Source organism: Strix uralensis, chromosome 5, assembly GCF_047716275.1.
Source record: "Strix uralensis isolate ZFMK-TIS-50842 chromosome 5, bStrUra1, whole genome shotgun sequence".
In the NCBI taxonomy this organism is placed as follows: Eukaryota; Metazoa; Chordata; class Aves; order Strigiformes; family Strigidae; genus Strix; species Strix uralensis.
In genome coordinates, this window is record NC_133976.1 from 1,797,829 (window position 1) to 1,819,318 (window position 21,490).

Sequence of the window (21,490 nt, forward strand, 5' to 3'; positions counted from 1 at the left end):
CACCCCTGACCTGGGCAGCCCATTCCAACGCCCAACAACCCCTTCTGCAAAGAAATAATTCCTAAGAGCCAGTCTGACCCTGCCCTGGCGCAGCTTGAGGCCATTCCCTCTTGGCCTGCCACTGGTTCCTTGGCTCAAGAGACTCATCCCCCCTCTCTGCACCCTCCTTTCAGGGAGTTGCAGAGGGCCAGGAGGTCTCCCCTCAGTCTCCTCTTCTCCACACTAAACTCCCCCAGTTCCCTCAGCCGCTCCCCATCACACCTGTGCTCCAGACCCTGCACCAGCTCCGTTGCCCTTCTCTGGACACGCTCGAGTCATTCAATGGCCTTTTTGGAGGGAGGGGCCCAAAACTGAACCCACTCATCGAGGGGCGGCCTCACCAGTTCCAAGCACAGGGGCAAGATCCCTTCCCTGTCCCTGCTGGCCACGCTATTGCTGGTATGAGCCAGGATGCTATTGGCCTTCTTGGCCACCTGGGCACACTGCTGGCTCCTGTTCAGCCGGCTGGCAATCACCGGCCCCGGGTCCCTCTCTGACTGGCAGCTCTCCAGCCACTCCTCCCCAAGTCTGTAGCGCTGCTGGGGGTTGTTGTGGCCCAAGAGCAGAACCTGGTGTTTGGCCTTAGTGAAACTCCTCCAGTTGGCCTCAGCCCAGCGATCCAGCCCATTTTTCAAGCCATATGTCTTCCAAGCCACATGGCTTTCCTAGCGATGGGATCACTCCACTAAGAGGCACAAAGGAGCTCTGCAGTGCAGGGTGTGAATGGCAAAGCACGCCACTAATCCAGGCAACGCACCACTCCACGGTGACCAACTCAAGAAGTTTGGCTGTTAGATGCCTTCTGAAAAGGGACGTGAAACATTTTCCACTGCATTAGGGATCTGCCTGGGAAGGGACAGCAGCAGACCCTCATCTTACCTGCGTGAGGTAGTAGACATGGGTGTGAGGAATGGTGTAGAGGGTATTGACGGCACCCCGGAAGCTATAGATCTTCTGGTGAGGGTCTCCTACGAGGATTACGCCACATGTCTGTGACAGTACAATATCCATGATGGCTGCAGGAAAACATCAGAGCATTACGGAGGAGCCTGCTCCTAAACCAAGAGTGAACTGTACAGTGTCTTTTGCCTGTACAGAGGCAAGATCTCTTGCCTGGTGACTCACAGCATTTAAGAAAGGGTCAACACAGCTGCAGGAGACAACAGACTGGGGAGAAGCAAAGGGAAGCGTGCAGTTGACTGGGAGCTCTACAAACATCCTCCCACTATTTCAGACTGACGGTATTTTTTCCTGCCCAGCAGCTTAATCCCACCCTTGGGAGCCCAGCACAAAGCTGCCACCCATCCCCAGTGACCCGGGCACGCTGCACGTGTGCGCAGTGGCTCAGTGCACACCTCAGCTCTTCGGTTCACTTTGACCAAGGCTCAGTGATGCTGGCAGACCAACCGCTCGCATCGCACGCAGCTGCCAAAGCACAGCCAAACCCTCATGAGACCAGGTCTCCAGTGAGTACAGTTGCTCTGAAGAAGCCTTTCAGCTGGTTTAATATCCACTGCAAAGACCAGGCCTTCTTCTGCCCCACTTCTTTTGCCCCTCAGCACACAGTTCCCTTCGCAGAACCGATTCAACTTGCTTTGCAACAGAGAGCTACTCCCCATATCCCTGGCAAAGAAAGCCAGCAGCTTTCTGCTGGGTGACTCAGGAATCCCCAGGGTGGAGCAAGGAACAGGAAAGACTTGCACCCAGTGCTGGGGTGGCATGGAGCAGCTCTGCTGTTCCGATAGCTGAACTATTTAATGTCTCGCCACTCTTGTAATAAACCATGTCCTTGACTATGCTGGTGTTCTGTTTTTTCTCTGTTAGCAGCAAAGCAATAGCAAATGGGTCTGGAGGGCACATCTGGATGCCCAAAGCAACTGAAAGCAACCCCTCAAACTGCTGCACTCTTGCAGCCTGCTTACAAGCTGCCTTGCTGAATTTGCAAGGATCTGGGACCAAGCACCAGAGCAGTTATAATGTTACAGCTGAGGGGCAGAATTTTTTTGATTGTGCTACTTCTCACACACCCCTGAGCACACAAACGTCCTCTCTGTAAAGTGCTTAGGAAGGTTGCAGCTCTGTCTCCCATCACCACTCACCCGGAGTGCAGTCCTGTGCTTCATCAACAAAAATGGCATCATATCCTGAGAGCTGAGGCTTGCTGAGCTGCCAAAGTTTCAAATACCCTGAGAGAAAGAACGAGGCATGTCAGTGAGAGGGTAATTTTTTCATCGTAAAACACCATGATCTTTAAAACATGTCTCTTTTTTAAAAAAAAAAAGTTTCTGGCCCTACTTTTTGCTTGGAATTTGCATGACTTTTGGAGGGATTGCAAAAATCTCTGTTGCTCCCAGATGTTGCTCTATCTCCTTTGGCTGTAGGAAGGATGAAAAAACCACTCCCAAAACAACCTGACTGCACTGGAGGAAGGCAGCTATGTTGATGACTCCAAAACTCTTAATGCACAAAGAAAATGACAAAGAAGATTTTCCCCAGTGCGAGCTACCTCTGGCACTATCTGCACACATGGTAAGAAGCAAGACGAAAGGACATGCTGGCAGCAGCAAGGAACACTGTTAGCACTTGTTTGCCCACTGTCTCACCCATTATTTCCAGGATTTTGCTGCCAGTCACACACATCTAAATAGTTCCACCATTTTCTGAGGAAAAATGAACAAACTACCAGCCTTCAGGACTGTTTTGAGCTCCCTGGTGAGCCAGTGGCAGGAGAACAGAAATTTTATACTTTTTGATGCTCATTCCTGGTGCACAGCCAGAAGTAAGAAGCACGAATCCATTTAGTTTTCTACTACAGCTCTTTATCTGAAGGCATTTGATATGTGTACTCTTACCATCACAAGTCATCTTGTATTTCTTCTCTACATCTTCATCCAGCTTTTTCATGTTGTGCCATATCTCTTTGGCCTCTTCCACATTGATCTAGAAAGAGAAAACAGAAGGGTCTGGATAGATTGTTTTGAGCAGAAAACCAGTCCAGGCACAGCAGATCTTGAAAGGCTTCTCTGAAGCCTTTCTCCTCCTACTTCTCTTCTGTGTCACCACCAGTTAACTTCTCCTTAACACTGTCTTTTCCAAAGGCAGCCCCTGAAAAGAACATTGCTTTGGCTCAGCTCTTAGGACCCTGTAATACTGTCTTAACTTCTGCACATTAACACAGACTTTGCATTTATTTTGGCTTCTCTGGACAGCTTGCAAGGTGCTTAAAGGTATTTAATATTTTGAGGCCGTGAGTTCATTCCCTGCCAGCAATAACGACTGCAAATTGCATTTCTGCTGGCTGGACTGGATCTGATCAGGTGTGATCAGTGAAAAGCAGAAAGGCTAATTTTCTCCACAACTCCAGCCCACGTTGTTTGCGATGTCAGTGCTACTTTAAGTGTTGCTAAGATGTCTGTACTCTAAATGAGAATTTTTGGGTTTGGCTCCGCATATCAAAATGACTACAAAAATGTTTATTGTCTTTTCATATAATATCACAGCGCCGTTCAGGCACTGATATAAATACATGCAATCTCTTCTCTCTTTTCCTTGGAGGGAAGAAACATCTGCACTGAGCAGAGACAGTGATAATCTCCTCTCTGCAAACCAGCTGTGCGAACAGGGAGAACAAACAGGCCCCAGTTCCTTTTTATTTGTCACCAGAGGAAAAAAATATTTTGACAGTCAGTTCTTACAGCTGAAGCACAAATACCTGTGAACTATGAGAGATGTGGGATAACTACAGCCCCTTCTAAACCTTGCAGTCCAAGTCTTGCTTCATCTCAGATACCCACCTCCTTTTCTATGTCACTGACAAGTTTTCTCGCACCATGAGTATTTTTGAACCAAACAGGAGTGTGTTCTTTGCAGATCTCTTCATCTGAAGAGGCAAAAAAGTTTCCAAGGGTCTCCGAGACTGTTTTCCCTCTTATAAACAGAGATTGTCCCTCGCGGTTCTGGATAAGAAAACTGATGGAGAAAACTGACATCTTGTGGAAGTTCAGCTTGCCTTTTTCTTTATAGCTGCACCACAGATGACAAAAAATAAGAGACACATGTTGAAACACATACGAAAAGCCTACTGGAAAAGCAAGCTTGCTTTTGCTTATGTTGCACACTGACACTTGCAGAAGCTCTGTTTTATACACCCACTTTGACGAGGTAATGGAATATCTTTAAAAACTGCATATATCTATCCTGGGGGAAGCACAAACTTATTAATATTATAGATTTTATAGATGAAAAGTCGAGCCAGAGAGGTATTTTCATTGTTTACCCCTGCAATTACAGAATGGTTTCAGAGCCAGGTAAGTGGATTCCCCTCTTCTTCCAGGTCATATCTCATTTTCCCTTCTGTCTGCAGTTTAGATGGCCAGAAACTGTATTATTAGAACAAGTCAGGTTAAGAAAACCCCTCCTCTGCTAAAGAAAAGCAGCATTTAGAGTGGTTGTACCACTGAAGTGTAAACGGGAAATAGGAAAAAGCCATTCTTAGTGGCTTTTCATCTCCCTGTGAAGTGCTTCTTGGCTACAAACACGGGCAGGATGAACAGCCCCCACACCAGTAATGGGGTTTATGTCAGCAGAGTCTATGACAGACCAGGTAATGAGACTGTTTCCCCAGGCTCACACAGATGCTAAAATCACTGGCCCATCCAATCTGAAGGAATCTAAAATCCCCACTCACTGTTTGCCGACACTTCCAAATGCTAACGAATGGAAAGTCTTGCACGTAACGTTTCTGGGGAAGGCACTTTTTCCCCTGTCTGCAGCAGATTTGTTAAACGTCACGTAAAGGAAATTCAGATCAGCAAACTTCTCTGCGTACTTGATCAAGGTTGTGGTCTTTCCTGTACCTGAAGAAGTAAACAATAAAGCATCCAGAGTCAGGAATGAATGAATCCACCCACCTCTCATCAGCTTTACCTTCCCCCTCTTGCTGTCCTAACTGCAGAGCAGGGCTATTTGCAGCTAACAGGAATTTATTCACTGACTCACAGAATCACAGAATCATCTCGGTTGGAAAAGACCTTGAAGATCCTCCAGTCCAACTGTGAACCTCACACTGACCGTTCCCAACTCCACCAGATCCCTCAGCGCTGGGTCAACCCAACTCTTCAACCCCTCCAGGGATGGGGACTCCCCCCCTGCCCTGGGCAGCCCATTCCAACGCCCAACAACCCCTTCTGCAAAGAAATACTTCCTAAGAGCCAGTCTGACCCTGCCCTGGCGCAGCTTGAGGCCATTCCCTCTTGGCCTGCCGCTGGTTCCTTGGCTCAAGAGACTCATCCCCCCTCTCTGCACCCTCCTTTCAGGGAGTTGGAGACGGCCAGGAGGTCTCCCCTCAGCCTCCTCTTCTCCACACTAAACCCCCCCAGTTCCCTCAGCCGCTCCCCATCACACCTGTGCTCCAGACTCAACTGAAATCAGAAGCTGTGGAGCAAAGCAGCTTTGAAAAATTACAGTCTGCAGCCTGAAAAAAAAATTATTTTATCACCCAATATTCTAGAAGTCTGAGCAGACGTGAAGAGACTGGTTCTCTGAAAGACAGCTTGGTAAATGAAATGTTAAAATTTCTCTTTTGAATGATTCATGAGCTCATTTCCTTGTAAGATCTCTCACTAATGCTGCTCTCCTTTACTCCAGTTTGCTGCAGGACAGTACTGTCCACACCTCATAGCAAAGCTGCCTCACTCGTGGAGTACCAATCACAACAGAGGCCTGAGACAAGAAGGGCACATTTCCTTCTTTGCCCTTTTCCATACCCTCAGCGATGACACAGTGCCAGCAAACTTTGCCACCTTGCTGTTCTCACTCCTCCCAGATGACTCGTGAATGTTGGACAAAGCAGGTCCCAGCACAAATCTCTGCAGGACTCCAGTGGTTACCACTTTCCGTGCAGAAAACTGACCATCTGTTCCTACTTTTGCCTCCCAGCTTTTAACCAACTGTTCACCCATGAGGATCCTTCACCGTTTTGCCTGGTGTGGTGGGTTGACACTGGCTGGATGCCAGGTGCCCACCAAAGCCGTTCCATCTCTCCCCTCCTCAGCTGGACAGGGGAGTGAAAATATAACAAAAGGCTCATGGGTTGAGATAAGGACAGGGAGATCACTCACCAATTACCATCAGGGGCAAAACAGACTCAACTTGGGGAAATTAGTTTAATTTATTACCAATGAAATCAGAGTAGGATAATGAGAAAATAAAACCAAACCTTAAAAACACCTTCCCTCGACCCCTCCCTTCTTCCTGCGCTCAACTTCACTCCTGATTTTCTCTACTTCCTCCCCCTGAGTGGCGCAGGGAGATGGGGAATGGGCCTTGTGGTCAGTTCATTACAGGTTGTCTCTGTTGCTCCTTCCTCCTCAGGAGAGGAGTCCTCACACTCTTCTCCTGCTCCAGCGTGGGGTCCCTCCCAATGGAGACAGTCCTCCATGAACTTCTCCCACGTGAGTCCTTCCCATGGGCTGCAGCTCTTCACGAACTGCTCCAGGGTGGCTCCCTCAGGGTCAGACTGCTCCTGCGTGGGTCCCTTCCACGGGGTCACAAGTGCTGCCAGCAAACCTGCTCCAGCCTGGGCTCCTCTCTCCATGGGCCACAGGTCCTGCCAGGAGCCTGCTCCAGCGTGGGCTTCCCATGGGGTCACAGCCTCCTTCAAGCATCCCCCTGCTCTGCCATGGGGTCCCCCATGGGCTGCAGGTGGGTCTCTGCTCCCCCGTGGACCTCCATGGGTGCAGGGCACAGCGGCCTCACCATGGGCTTCAATCTCTGCTCTGGCGCCTGGAGCACCTCCTCCTCTCCTTCACTGACCTGGGTGTCTGCAGGGTTGTTTCTCTCACATATTCTCACTCCTCTCTCCACCGCTGTTGTTCCACTCCCATTTTTTCCCCCTCTTTCTTAAATATGTTATCCCAGAGGCACTACCACCACCACTGATGGGCTCAGCCTTGGCCAGCGGCTCTATCAGACACAGGGGAAGCTTCTAGCAGCTTCTCACAGAAGCCACCCCTGTAGCTCCCCTCTTCTGAAACCTTGCCACACAAACCCAATACACCTGGTACAGATATTGGGCTCGCTGGTAAGATTGTTCCCACATCTCCCTGTAACTCCACTGCCAAGGCAGCTTTCAGCAAGAATTCACGCTCAGCTATTGCACTGCTTCACCCTTGAGTTCCTTTGCATCTCCTGGGTGACACAGTCCAGATCATGGAACGAACAGTACCAACTCATATTTCATCCACAACTTTTCCCAGGTGAATGTGAGACCGAGCCTCTGGTGGACACCCTAAAAAGAAGGATCCTGAGGCTGGTCTTTTCCAAGACCCTCTATGAGGAACAAAACCGCAGAAACACATTTAGCTTGTTTGTGACAGCGTCGTTCACTCTAAGGCACCCTTTGCACTGCAGTTAGCTAACAGGTGCTCTGGCAAATATCCTCATCCACGCATTCGAAGAAGAATTACGAGTCTTCTATATTTTTTGCCAGCAGCTCCTCAAACTCTTTTCTGCCCTGACTTGTTGTGGTTACACGTAACCTCTCAGAGTTCATGAATGTTCCCTTGTTTTTCATTTGGACATGGTGAATTTGTACAGACAAAAGAAACCAGTACTGGTGGCTTCTGCACTGTGGTGCTTAACTGTACATGTCCTTTGCAAGGCTATTTTGGCAGAGAGCACACATTAGCTCTGAGCCCCCAGTGTGGTGTCTTTAAAACTCTCTGCAGGTGGAGGGAGATGATTTACTTTTCCATTTCTTTTTAAATAGGCTCCCTCGATTTTATGCAATTCCCCTTTTCAAAACTGTATGCAAGTGCAGAAGTTTTCTTGGGTTGTGGTGCTCCTACAGGGATGTTAAATCTAAACAAGTAAGAGCAACTCCGTCTAGTGGCCTGTAGACAACAACACTGAGAAACAGGCTCAGCACACGGCTCAGCAACACATGAAGAGTTGCTTCTCCTCTCCTGGGTTCCCTGACAAGCTGCTCTGAGCAGTCATCGACAGCACCCAAACACTCGGTTTCAGTATTCAAATACGACATTTACCCAGCTTGCATGGGAGTAACCACCACCATGCTTCCCATTCCTATTTCTCTGCAAAGCTTGCTCTGATTTTTTGTACTGATTAAAAGTAAGGTTGATCCTCCTGGCATGCACACAGTTCCTCAGACAGAAGAAGCAGGGAGGGAAGGAGCAGAATTAGAAGTTTATACATTCATTCTTACAACAGAAGTTTTGGCTCTTACCAGCAAATGCTATAATTTTCACTATTTGACCACGCTCAATTTTGTGATTCAAAATCCTCTGCTGTTCATGGGTCAGCTTTACTTCAGAACAGCTATTAAAATCAGAAAAAAAAACAGAACGAGGAGTTAAGAAAATAAATCCTCCCACATAAAACAAACACATCAACTAGCAGCAGAAGGCAACCAATGAATAATTGATCCCATCCCACAAGCAGGAAGGTGGCACTGGAGCAACTTGGTTGTGCAAATGAGAAAAACAGGGAATAAGAAGAGATGTGAGATAGCAAAAATAAAAAGTAAACCTTGGGGAAGGTTACATAGAAGAAGATCTACTCAAGGGCCCTTCATCATGCTTTAAAAATGAATTTGGCACCCCGGCTCCTTAGGCTTATTGAAAACAGTGATTTGGGGTTGGGGTGTTTTGTTGCTTTCGAGAGCGTGTACTTTAAATTGCTCTCTGATTTCTCAGCATGTAGGACAGATCAATTATCCCTGCCTCTCGGGGGAGCTGAGAGCTTTGATTAACATTAAGAAAGGCATTCAGTGCTTCCGGCTGGAGCGAAATTGTTTTATTCATAAAGGTCTGAAACCTGTAATCAGCCAACAGTGTGAACCATCTCTTTGCACAAGGTCCTCCCCGATACCACGCATAAGGGCAGAAAGCCTTGTTTAAGTATCCTTGACATTTCACAGCTGGCAGTTAGATGACTGCCCCCAGGATGCATCTTTTACTGAACAAGAGAAATCTGCTTAGAAAAGGACTTCAAATGGAGGGGTAGAATGAAAGGGCTGGGAAAACAAGAAGCAGTGAAACCCAACATCTGCTTACCTTTTTGTTTTTTTTTTTTGTTATGACCTTTCTCATTGCTGTACCTTGGATCATCGGTGATTTTGTTGGATTTATCTTTGGTAAACCTCTGTGGTGGATGAAAGCACCACTATTCCCCTTCTGTAGGTCAGGATAAGGAAACTAAATGACTCAACCCAGGCTAACTGCAGCAGAAGGGGAACCAAGCCTGGATCTCCACAGGCCAGGAAAACGTTTCACTCCTTACTGTCCTTTCTTTCTAGGCAGCAAGCTACCAACCAATGCTAATTTATAGCAGCTATATATATATAACAGCTAATATATAAGTTATCCAACAGAATCAAGAGAAGAGGAGTCAAATCAATATCCAGTGGCTGGTATCTTGTTTCCTCCCGTGCACAGAAAGCTGCGTTCATAAACGAACAGCCACATTATTTGCACTACAGTAATGTCACCAGCAAGCCAACCTCCATTTTGGCTGACTGCAGCTTGCATTTCTCGGGGAACAGGCTGTTTTAAAATTAAAGCAGGCACTCTCCCCTCCTTCCAGAGCTCCTTATCCATAGGGAGAGTGGTGATTTGGGAGGGGATCTGGGGGTGACGTGGGCTCTGTGAAACTTCAGTGGCACTGGAGTGCACAGAACTGTGTTCCACCGATACATAGACTCATCAGTGAATGATGGCTTAAATTCAGTCAGAGCTTGGCAATTCAATTTTTACAGATTTAAGGCCTGATTCTGGTTTTCCTCTGAGAATTCAGGGAGAATATGGTAAGGAACAGAATAAGGTTTTGTACTAATCCTTATGGATCTTAAGAGTCTTGTCAACCAGCCCCTGCCATGAAGTGTTTGCTCCCTCTCCAAGGTCCAGCACTTCACCAGGGCCCTGCGTACTTAGGTGCACTGCTCAGATCACCTAAAATAGCATTACCCGGACCATAAGTCTTGTCTGCAGCGTGTTGCCAGTGTTTCCTCTTCCTCTTCTATTGTCTGCATGGTTACAGAAGCATTTTCCATCAGATACAGGCAGTAGAAAATATTGTAATGGATCCTGGTAGAAAGGACAAAAGAGAAACCATCATTGAGAAATCATCAATAACAAATTAAATGTCTGCAACAACCTAAAAGACCACTAATATCTTGAATACTTCTAACAGAACAACTCACAAAGCCCCAAGCGCTCAGGGAGTTGCAGGAGACAGTATTAATATTTTAAAGTGCAGTTAGTTCTACCTTGAAAAGTGATTGCAAAGGCACCCCAGGGACAGCTCTGTTTGTGGCCTCTCCCTCACTCCTGCCAGGTTTGTGTTTCAGGGTCTGCCGTGCAAACATAACCTGGGATCACAGTCTACAGGATCCTCTTGCTCTCCTGAACCACTATTAGCAACTGAGTCTGGGGGAACCTGAGAGAGAATCTGGGGCTAGTTTAGGCCCCTAAAGTGAAGCAGTTTCATCAACTGTCTTATGATGATTTTATACAAATGTGTTAGCTCTGACAATACTTCATGGTGCTTTGTTACTGCACAGAGAGGAGCACAGCTACTCTGAGGCTTTAATTACACCAGCAACAGCTGGTTTAAAATTAAACTCGATTGTACAGCAGGGTTGACACCACTGTGGTTTTACCTCTTGTACTGCAGCTTTGTTCCTGTTCCTGCCACCCCAGGCCACACTCCAGGACAGACTTCGTGTCTCACATTAGGTGACCTGCATGCTCAGGCAGGAGCTGCAATAGGTATCAGACAGTTCCTTGAGGACAGGTTTCCTCCTTCTGCCCTAGATTACAAACCTTGCAGGATTTGAAGAGATAATGGCAGAAGAGACGTGGTCATTCCTATTTCTTCTGGTCTAGATTGTTCAAGGAGGTGGAAATGGGACGTGGGTGACTTTGACCACGAGCTCTCATTGTTAGCAAGTGACTCTCTCTGCCACATCTTCAGCAGGTGTTTACTCAAGTTAATGACCTTAGCCAGCAATTATCAATCACTAAGAGGCCAAACAAGCATTCTGATTTCCCTGGTTGGTAGCCTGAGCACATGGCCCATGGCTAAGTAAGCAGAGGATGAACTCTTCTCCTGTGTCTAGCACAGGCTGGACTATACCTCACAGAGGGCAGCTTACAGAACCATCTTCTTTCTGGTTATAGATTCATTTTCCAGTGCAGTTCCTTTCCAGTCTCCTCATAAGAAGAATTTACACCTGTCCTTAACCCTTATCTCATCCTCACTGCAATTCTGAAGCAACCTGTGGGCTCTTACCTGAATTACCAGGTACCTCTGTGACCAAAAGGCACAGGATGGATCACTACGCACGTGCATCGGGAGGCCACGGGACTTGGAGTATCATTTCAGAGGAGTGAAGTAAATAACCGGTCTCAGGAAGGTAATAACCGGATTAAATTGTTGCAGCTGATGTGTATCTATTTCTAATCAGAAAGTTTCTATAGTTGCTTTAAAACCTGCTTTTGTTGCTGAGAAAAATTACTTTTCTTGAACACTATCTCCTGAAAAACAAGCGGACTATGAAACAGTCTAGGAATTAAAGCAGATCTAAAGGCAACGCTCCTGAACGTTCTGGCAAAAAGCTAGGGTAGTGCACACTGTTCCTGATAAACTGCACACAATGAGGAATCAGAGAGCCCTAAACAACAGGGACACAATTGCTCGTGAGCAAATATTCACTGTATACATTACATATCGCCATGGCTAGAAGGAGGCAGGCAGGAAGCATCTCCCCACTCCCTACCTGTTAGTGATCCTAACGTTCCTGTCTGTCATCGCGTAGAGAAACGTCGCTATGCAGTAAAGCGCCTCCGTCACGTCCACAACAGAGAGGGTAGAGGAAGGTCTCTGCAGACACGCCATCAGCTTTTGGATGTCGCTGACGCCATCGGAGAAAAGCACCATGACTGCAATTATGGCCCACATGTTCTCAGGCTGGTAGAGGCAACAAGAAGAAAGAGAGAGGAAAAAGCTTTGAGCCTTCAGGAGCAGGGAAACCCTTCTTCAACACTGAAAAAACACTTAGGCCATGGTGAATAGTTAAATCCTCTTCAGTCACTCTGAATAGTATCAAATAACACCCCAAAGAGAAAACCTGTAGACGCAGGAGGGCAGATATGACCTCACAGCACCAGCAGTTGTTAAACCTGTTCAATAAACCAATTAATAACTGTTAAACCTACCCCCGTCCTGCTCCGTAAACGTGGCAGTTTGTTGACCACGCAGACTTCAGCCTTTGAGAAGAGGTGATGACTCTTCAAACACTGGAGAACCGCGCTGGGATCTACTTTCTGACTGGTGGGTATGGTAGACACGTACCTGCGCAGAACGGGAACAGCAGCATTTTTCACTTACTCTCCAAGTAAATAATGCCTTCTCCACAGTACCATCAGTCAGGCTGCAGCAAGTTTAAACTATGCCTTGCTGTGTGCCCCACAGATTTGACCAGATGCATTCAGCAGCGAGACCCCAAGGTGCTGAACTTGGATTTCCAACCCATTCTTGTGCCGAGAGCGATTTAGACAAGTAATTCCCAGTTCTCTTACACAGACATGTGCTTAAATACTTTCCTGCATCAAGCCCTTAGTCTGCAAGTTCCTTCTGGCTGTCTCAAAGTCTTCTTCCAGAAGATGGATCCACCTCGCTCCTAACCCAATTTGACTCTTCTATTTGCACCATCTAACTGCCATACAAAATTGCTCTCTAGACTACAGAGGTCTGAACAGAGCACTTGTTTTTATCGGGGATCTTGGGTTGGGCTTGCTGCTGAGCTGTGATAAGTCAGTGTGGGTCCAGCAGAGCAGCCTTTCAGGAAAGGAAAAGAAGAAAATATGTTGGAGATGGGGGGGACCAGGAAGAAGAGTTCAAATCTCACACCATCCACAAGATACTTGTATTTGAGCTAAACCCAGAGATGCTGAGTCTCTCTCAGACCCTGGGTGATCAGGAGATGGAAAAACAGTGCTGACGTGACAGATCCTGAAATGTAAAGGGATGTTAAAAGACGCTTAAACTGAATCTCACTCTCTCTAGCACGGTCACCCTGCAAGAAGCAACCATATAACATCTCCCAAGCTTGTTGTCAGGTGCCAGAAGGCAGCAAGGAACAGGACAGCCCAGTTGTTTGGTTTTTTTTATTTTGTCTTCTAATGTTTGTCTTGGAGCTCCTGGCAGCTCCTCTCAATTGCTGTACTCTGACATACAGATCCATCTCCAAAACCTTCATTTGAGCTTCCAAATCCAGCAGCTGCTTGCTGACACCCTCTTGCTCAGGCTCTCCTCACCTCTTTCCTCCTTTGGTGCAACAAGCATCTCCCTGCCCTCCAAGAGGCAACACCATCCAAGTCAAAAGGCCACCACCAAGACTGTTCTTCTGCCCCCTCTTCCCAGAGCATGTTCAGCTTCTCCATCTCCTCAGACAGCAGTACAAGGCTGTCCCTGCCCCGGGCTTTGCAGCCTCTGCCTCACTTATCCATCACTTCTCACTTGCTACCAAAATCACGGAAACTGCAGAAGGGACTTTGGGAGCCAACTGCTCAAAGCAGGGATGACTTCAAGGTTTGGTTGTTTGTTCAGCTGAGGTCTGAGCATCACCAAGGAGGGAGATTCCCCACCTCTCTGGGCCACTTTGACCACTCTCTTAATATCTAACTGGATTTCCTATGCTGGAACTTGTGCCCATTGTCTCTTGGCCTCTCTTGACCACTACACCTCCAAGAATATCCTGGCATTGGGCTCTGTACAGCCCTTCATTAGGCAGGGGAAGACAGCAATTAGATCCCCTTTCCACCTTCTCTTCTCCAGATTTCATCCTCTACTTGTACATCACCTCAAATACTGGGTTCAGTTTTGGGCCCCTGACTCCAAAAAGGCTATTGAATGACTCGAGCGTGTCCAGAGAAGGGCAACGGAGCTGGTGCAGGGTCTGGAGCACAGGTGTGATGGGGAGCGGCTGAGGGAACTGGGGGGGTTTAGTGTGGAGAAGAGGAGGCTGAGGGGAGACCTCATGGCCCTCTGCAACTGCCTGAAAGGAGGGTGCAGAGAGGGGGGATGAGTCTCTTGAGCCAAGGAACCAGCGGCAGGACAAGAGGGAATGGCCTCAAGCTGCGCCAGGGCAGGGTCAGACTGGCTCTTAGGAAGGATTTCTTTGCAGAAGGGGTTGTTGGGCGTTGGAATGGGCTGCCCAGGGCAGGGGGGGAGTCTCCATCCCTGGAGGGGTTTAAAAGACCTGTAGATGTGGCATTTGGGGACATGGTTTAGTGCTGGACTTGGCAGCATTAGATACGGTTGGACTCAATGATCTTAAAGTTCTTTTCCAACCTAAATGATTCTATGATCATGTGCTCCAAACAGAACAAGGAGGAGGGAAGGGCAAGTTTTTTACCTATTTCTAGAACCCTACTAATGATTTCTACTGTTAAAATAATTTCCCCTTCCTCATCTTCCTGTACATCTCCCACCTGTTTAAAAGACAAACCCATTTCTCTCCTGGTGATCCACAGGATAAAAATGGAAGACCCAAAGTAAGGAAGGTCTGAAGATCTACAGGTACAAAGTCAGGTCTTGAAGTGGACTCACCTGATCAGCCCAAATACACATCCTTCCTGCTCCTCTGTTATGGCACTGAAGACCTGTTCAACTTTGCGTAGGGCTGTGTCCTCCTTCATTAGGTACCGATGGTACAGCTTCTTCCAAGGAATGAACTAGAATGTGAAGCACATACCACCATCTTTTATCTCACAGCACTGAAAAATAGGTTTCTTCTGGCAATAAGCTAATCAACGTGACTTCCAAAGAAGACCTGGAGTTCAAAAAGTCCCCGTAGCTTGATGGAAACAGGTACCTAGCACGAGATGGGGAAAGAAAGAGGAAACAGAGGAAAGAGAGAAAGCCTGCAAACATGTCTATAAATGGCTGGTTTTTCTAGACTGATGGAAACAGGGTGATGCTGGTTCAGTTTCAAATGTCAAAGCATTAAAGGAATGGGGATATTTTCAGCACTAATGCACAGATCTGCTCTGAGCGGGGTCTGAGTGCTTAAAATCCATGTGTCCATGAAGCCCTAACCTCCCACAGCCTGCTGTTTGGACTTCTTTGGTAAAAACAGACAGGGTGCTGCTTTTTAGGCTGTGTTATGAGGTGAAGAGCAGATTTGGGAGATGACTTGAGCATGCTGAGCATTCAACATACACATTTTCTACGCATCCTTCTAGCTCTTCAGGCTCAAGGCACGCACGCTGTGCTGACAAAGCAGAGGGCAGGACACCTCCTGCATTGTGTCCAGCCTTACCCATCCGAATTTATTGGAAGGGCATGAACAAGAACTTGAACCCCCGCAAAAATCTGGGCTGCGATCAGTCCCCCACCACTCAGACTCAGGCTGAGACAGCCTCTTTGTACAAGCTGAGTGTTTCCAGTGTGAACAGTGAGTGAGTCTAGCGGTGCCAGTTGTCTCTGAGCCACCTTTAACCGAAATGCAGAGATCCTCGCTGCAGCCAAAACAACTGCCAGTGGGTTCACGACTGTTTGTACTGTGAGGGCCTTGACTGCAGATGAACAAAGCTCCGTAAAAACAGAGTTAAAGTCCTCTCTAAACCTGTTTGACTACAAGAGGCACCACACATACAGGGAACACACACACAGTGACGTACACCAGCCACGAGAGGACACTGCCCAGTTTGGTAGCCAAAATTTCCTGCATGATCCTTGTTGGAAAAAAAGGCTGCAAGGAAAACAGTGAAGGGAGATTTTGTGGAGTCTTACAGGATGCTCTCTTTCCACGTATGGGAAGAATGCATAAAGGGAAATTACTCCAATATTGATCTCTGATACAGGTTGGCATCTAAAGATGCCACTGTGGTCCAGAAGACCAAAAAATGACAAAAGACCTCATAAGAGAGGATTGTGGGCATTAGAGAACAACAAAGGGATTTAAAGGAACAAAGAGAGACAGACACAGCATGGATAGTCCTACAGCAACACTTGCAGCTACAAGACTAAGACAGAACAGAGCAGTTTGAGAAGGGACAGGCTCAAGTCAACATCACAGCAGTCCTTACCAGTGGATCACTGATGATGTCCCTCCAGCAGCGACACACCAGGCTCAGGTTCTGGTATAGATCCATCACTGGTAGCAAAGCAAAGATGCTCCTAAGGACTTCAACAGGCAGCTTGTCAATACTTCCCCGGGGTACTTCCCAGTTCCGGGTCCCCAGGAGTCCATAGTGTGCATCAGGGACCGGTTTGATTTCCATAGCATCAAGTTCCTGCTTGATTTGGCTGCGTTCCTGCTTGATCTGGCTGTGTTCTGGATGAACCACCACTGGCTTCTTCTCAGGCTCACCCCACAAATCATGCTCTGTCTTATGAACGCCTGCAGCTGCAGCGGACAGAGGCTGTTTTCTGGAGCTTTCCCTGGCAGTTGGTACAAGGTCCTTGTCCTCCAGAAAGGAGGAGGAATCACTGCTGATCTCCATCACAGTGGAGACACTGCTGAAGGAATCATCAGGCTCACTGAAGATGGGATCCAGTAGCTCTTCTTTGATTCTACTATTCTTCGTCCCACCGGCACCTACTTCTTGTGTCTGAGAGATCTTGAAGTAATCAGTGATGTTCTTCTGCTGACCTTGGCCTGCAGAAAAGAGGAAGAGCATGAGTGAAGTCAACAGAAACAAGCGCAAAGTGCAAAGCTGCTAACTGAGCTAACAAAGAGACTAGAGGTTTTGCAAGGTGCTAGTTATTTCCACAGGGTTCCTCACAGATGTAGGAGCTTACTACAGGCGAACTGTCCTCCTTCACATCGCTTCTCTGGCAACCTACAGAAGTCAACAGAACAACATTCATCTCTTTGCACTGTCCACATAATCTGGGCACTGTCAAAGTATGTCTGACACCTCCACCAACTTCTAGAAAAAGATATAGTCTGTATAACAATCTCTCAGATGAACAACCCTTAGCTAACATAACACAGCTGACGCGTGTTAAACAGAAACATGGCTGCACAATAAATTCCATGGGAGATATTTCCACTAGCCAAGGAAAGAGAAATAGGAAGGAAACAAAATGCGAGACTTGCGTTGTTGTGGTGTGACTCAGACTGAGGTTGGGCTCCCACTGGTTATTTATTGTTCTTAACCCGGTGAATGAGAAACACACTAAGATTTTAGAAAAGCTTCAGGTTTTAATTACTGCTCTTCATCATGAGAAGGTCACAGCGTGAAGTCTCCAGCAGGCTGCTCCTACCACAGTATAAGAGAGACCAACACCTTTAAGAGGATAAACAGCCATTTCTTGCCAGATTCTTCCTGGTGGCAACGTCAAAAAGCAGCAGAGACCATAAAGGAAACAAAACTTGGCAAAAGACTGCTCTCAGCAGCCTCTCCTTTCCTGACTGCCACAGTTCACATAGCACACAGACTAAACTTACCAGCGCTGATAGGATTCATTCTGTCCAGCTCCTAGTCTGCAACATATCTTGATGCTTAGCTAAGAGGCAACTCAAGAAGAACAAAATCACAAGCAGCTACTGCTGATTTTAACACATTTTCTTTCTGGACGCTCGTGAAGGCATAGCTTAAAGAGGTCTGATTTGCAAGACACTTGCTGCTTAAAAAGAACAGCTTCCCTGCTAATGTTCGAGTCCAGTATCCTAAAACCTGCAGCATCTTAAGATTACTAGATTTTTTAAAGTGAGATAGTCAAAGATATCACTGATATGAAAATGGAAAAGAAAAGTATATCTATGAGCACAGAGTCAGGGACTCTGGTGTCTTGTCCTGGCTCACCAGCAGATGTTCTCTGTGAAGCGAGTCACTTACACCAAGGTAGATTCCCAAGCCTCCCAGGGAAACACCAAAATGCTCCTAAGTCTCACTTTTCCACAGTGACCAAGGCACTCAGGAGCTCAGGAATAATCCAGGATGTTTTTTCTTTGCTTTCTACCTGTCTCCTTGCCCACACATGTGTGTAGTGTCACTTGTCGTTACACGGGTTTTGAGGCTTGGCCTTTAACCCTGCACCATGAGCGACCTGAAAACAGCTCTTTCACTTTTAGTTTGAGCCCTGAACCCTGTTGTCTGAAGATTAGCTCAAAGTCCTATCAATCTCAAAAGCACTCTGAGGCTTCGGCGCTTTTGGGACCCATGCCTACGAGTTGTGTATCACAATGTTTCCCACTCCTAGGGAAGTCGAAGATCATTAATATCTGTTAAGTGCTCAACAACACTTTTGCAGTCTTATATAACTAGACGGCTCATTATTATTTAATAATTATCCTAAAGAGCATCTAGAAGCAGGAGTCACATCATTAATAGTCCCTAATTGCAGAAGCTGTAGCGTTCCTCAGGGAGAGCTGCTGTTCTCCCCAGGTAGTCTCAGACAGCTCAGTGATAGAGATACAGAGGCATTTCTGGTGCGAGGAGAGACTAAACACACATGCGAAGCCAAACCCACTTCCCCGTAGAGGGAAATAGTCAAGGTATCTCTTTTTCTTGCCACTTGGCTTTGTGGAGGCAGAGATTAAGCCCAGTTTTGCCACGCGCCTCTCAAAATCAACCAATTTCCCTTTTGTTCCACACCACGTTAGCATTTTTTTCCCCCAAATCCCTCAGCCTTTAAAGTGTTTGTAATCAGTGTACCTCCTCGCTGTCTCCGTGTCCGGTGGGTGGGATGGAGGCCCTGGTTTACATCTCCTCTACTATGTCTTTGACTCAACGGCTGCGTCAGGGAGGATGAACCTTCTGCGCTCCGTGCCAGAGCTTCGCAGTCATCGGCCGTGAGGTGTGTTTTTTTGAATCGCTTTGCTGCTTTGCCAACACACACACACAAAAAAAAGACCCCCCAAACCAAACCGTTAGCAAACAACGATGTACGATCCATGCCTTCAACAGAGGCATAAATACAGTTTCTTTTCAGAAATTTTATTGGGCAGTCCCAGTGTTTCAGCCAGGAGTTTCTCTGAAGAAATCACAGCAGAAAGTGATACAATTCTCTGGTGAGACGCTAAGGAGGGCAACACATCATGTCAAAGCAACACATCTGCAGTCACTGCAACAGCAACTGCACACCGCGGGGGTCCCCACTCCTCTGCTGTACAAGGCTTTGGACCAAAAGAGAGTGATCTAAAATCAGAATCTGTGCAAGTTTTGTGGCTTTACAATACTGTGACAAGGAGGAAGCAGATAAAGGCATTCGTATAAATGCAAAATATCATTAGGAGGATGCCGAGGAAGCCTGCGGAAGCTGAACTGCGCAACCCCCTGCGAGAGACAACAGTGATATGCCCGGGGAATGTCAGAACCAGCATTCAAACACATAAACTCTTGCAAACAGATCCAAACTGGGATCCTCCATTAAGGAGGAAGCCCAACCCACTCACACCACAGCTCTTCCCTGCGAGAAGGACGTTTCAGAAGCAGCAGAAGCAGTTCAGAAACTAGCTGAAGAGTTATTTTAAGAAAATCTTACTTGAGAACTCCATGAGCTCCTCTCCGTACACGGGGCGGCAAGTAGAAAAATTGCAAGCAATGCAACTTGCTTCTACCAAAAATGCTCACAGGAAATCTGATACCACGGCACAGTATGGGCTTCTTTCTGATAGGAGAATTATCAGCAAAACACTGCTCAGGCAGTTTCACTTTTATTTTATTACTGCACCATGCTGCGGAGGATAAACTCCTCTAACATGTTTATGGCAGCCACAAAAGTAATCATCTGATCTTGTACAGCAGGATCCAAGGGTCAGTTTGTTTCATTATACTGCTTCCTCCTTTTCATCCACATCAGCTCGACAGAGCGACGTTAAAAGCACCCACTGAGCTCCCCAGGGAGGCTGTTTTCTAACATCCCATGTTCCTAAAAACACAGCAAATGGGGCAAGCTGAAGAAAAAAAGCAATGCAAGACAGTCCCATGACACTTAGGGATGGGGTTTAGTCATGGACTTGGCAGGGTTAGGTTTACAGTTGGCCTCGATGATCTTAAGGGTGTTTTCTAACCTAAATGATTCTATGATTCGACTTAAAAATGCTATTTCTCACTTGAAATTGAAAAGTTTTTTGGATTAAACAGCACAAATCATTGAAGCACCCCAATTCTCTTAAGCACATAGTCCCAGCAAATGTTAGAGCTGAGGTACCAGCTCTGTGCCCATTCCTGAAGCTGTCGGACACGGAAAAGTCTCACGTGAGATCAGATGTAGGATTGGGGACAAAACCTCTGCTCCCTCACCCCAGGACAGCAAAACCCCAGACGTGCCAGGACCATGGCACGGGGTTCAAATCCAGAAACCCAACACAAGAAGATAACCTGCTCAGACTTCACCTGCATTCATCTTTTCTCCTTTTTCCCAAGATTTTCGATTGGTGACAGCGGCAGACACAAAAGTGCTGAGCAAAGGTTGTGTCGCAGGGTCCCGTCACGGTTTATGGCTTCGATCACATAAGGAACATGATGGGGAGCGGAGCTCATCAGCCACGAGAAGACACTCCAGCTGTGAGGTGAAAGGATCAGCCGTGAGCAGCAGCCACAGAGGACAGGGGAAGCTCCAGGGGGACGAGAAATATTCGGGAGGAGAAGGTCAGAGCTGCTCCCCGTCCCCCCTGTCATCTTGTTTCCAAACCTTTTCCCTACATGGATGCACTCACCTTGTGTCCCTCAGCCTGGCACCCACACAGGGAAGCCCCCAGCAACCCAGGGCCCCCCCAGGGCTAATCCACACTGGCCCAGAATGGCCCCCCCATTGCCAGCCCCTGCCCCAGGCCCGCTGCCTCCATAGCCAAGGGCCCTCCTCCTCTGTGCCCCCCATTGCCAAAGCCCCCCACTGCCAAGGGACCCCCCCATTGCCAAGCCCCTCTCCTATTACCAAGGGCCCCCTCATTGCCAAGGGTTGTCCCCCCCAATGCCAAGAAGCTCCTTCTATTACCAAGGTCCCTCCCACTGCCAAAGGTCTCCTCATTGCCAAGGCCCCCCCCCCAGTGCCAAGGGTTCCCCCCAATGCCAAGGGCCTACCCCAATACCAAGAACCCCCCCCATAGCCAAGGTTCCCTCCAATGCCAAGGGTCCCCCCCAATGCCAAGAAGGCCCCTCCATTACCAAAGTCCCCCCCACTGCCAAAGCCCACCCCCCAGTGCCAAGAACCCCCCTCAATGCCAAGAATCTCCCCTATTGCCAAGGCCTACCCCCAATTCCAAGAAACCCTCCCCCATTGCCAAGGCCCCCCTCAATGCCAAGGTCCCCCCCCAGGACCAAGGGAGGCCCTTCTCCAACCCCTTCTCAGCCCCGGACCCCCCTGCTCAGCCCCCCCGTTGCTATGCCGCCCCCCCCCCCGTTGCCAATGGCCCGCCCCCGGCCCAGGTGCTCACTCCGCGCCATTCCGCCGGCCACGCCCCACCCCGCCCCTC

The 21,490-nt window shown here is 47.8% G+C and overlaps 1 protein-coding gene across 5 annotated transcripts in view; it reads right to left on the minus strand.

Moving 5' to 3' along the window:
* FBH1 (F-box DNA helicase 1) overlaps positions 1–21,490 on the minus strand; it is a 32,690-nt gene that overhangs the window by 11,095 nt on the left and 105 nt on the right. Inside the window, exons 1-15 of one of the 5 annotated variants that reach the window (XM_074869651.1) lie at positions 20,735–20,919; positions 20,412–20,580; positions 19,558–19,944; positions 18,729–18,893; positions 16,152–16,723; positions 14,671–14,795; positions 12,276–12,411; positions 11,837–12,027; positions 10,023–10,142; positions 8,285–8,376; positions 4,727–4,895; positions 3,834–4,062; positions 2,892–2,979; positions 2,139–2,225; positions 919–1,055 (exon numbers count right to left, since the gene is read on the minus strand). In XM_074869651.1, the coding sequence (XP_074725752.1) occupies positions 919–1,055; positions 2,139–2,225; positions 2,892–2,979; positions 3,834–4,062; positions 4,727–4,895; positions 8,285–8,376; positions 10,023–10,142; positions 11,837–12,027; positions 12,276–12,411; positions 14,671–14,795; positions 16,152–16,723; positions 18,729–18,893; positions 19,558–19,570 (2,124 nt within the window). In that variant the 5' untranslated portion in view covers positions 19,571–19,944; positions 20,412–20,580; positions 20,735–20,919. Of the gene's footprint in view, positions 1–918; positions 1,056–2,138; positions 2,226–2,891; positions 2,980–3,833; positions 4,063–4,726; positions 4,896–8,284; positions 8,377–10,022; positions 10,143–11,836; positions 12,028–12,275; positions 12,412–14,670; positions 14,796–16,151; positions 16,724–18,728; positions 18,894–19,557; positions 19,945–20,411; positions 20,581–20,734; positions 20,921–21,451; positions 21,487–21,490 lie in introns of those variants that run through there. The other 4 variants (XM_074869647.1, XM_074869650.1, XM_074869648.1 and 1 more) reach the window with 4 other exon arrangements.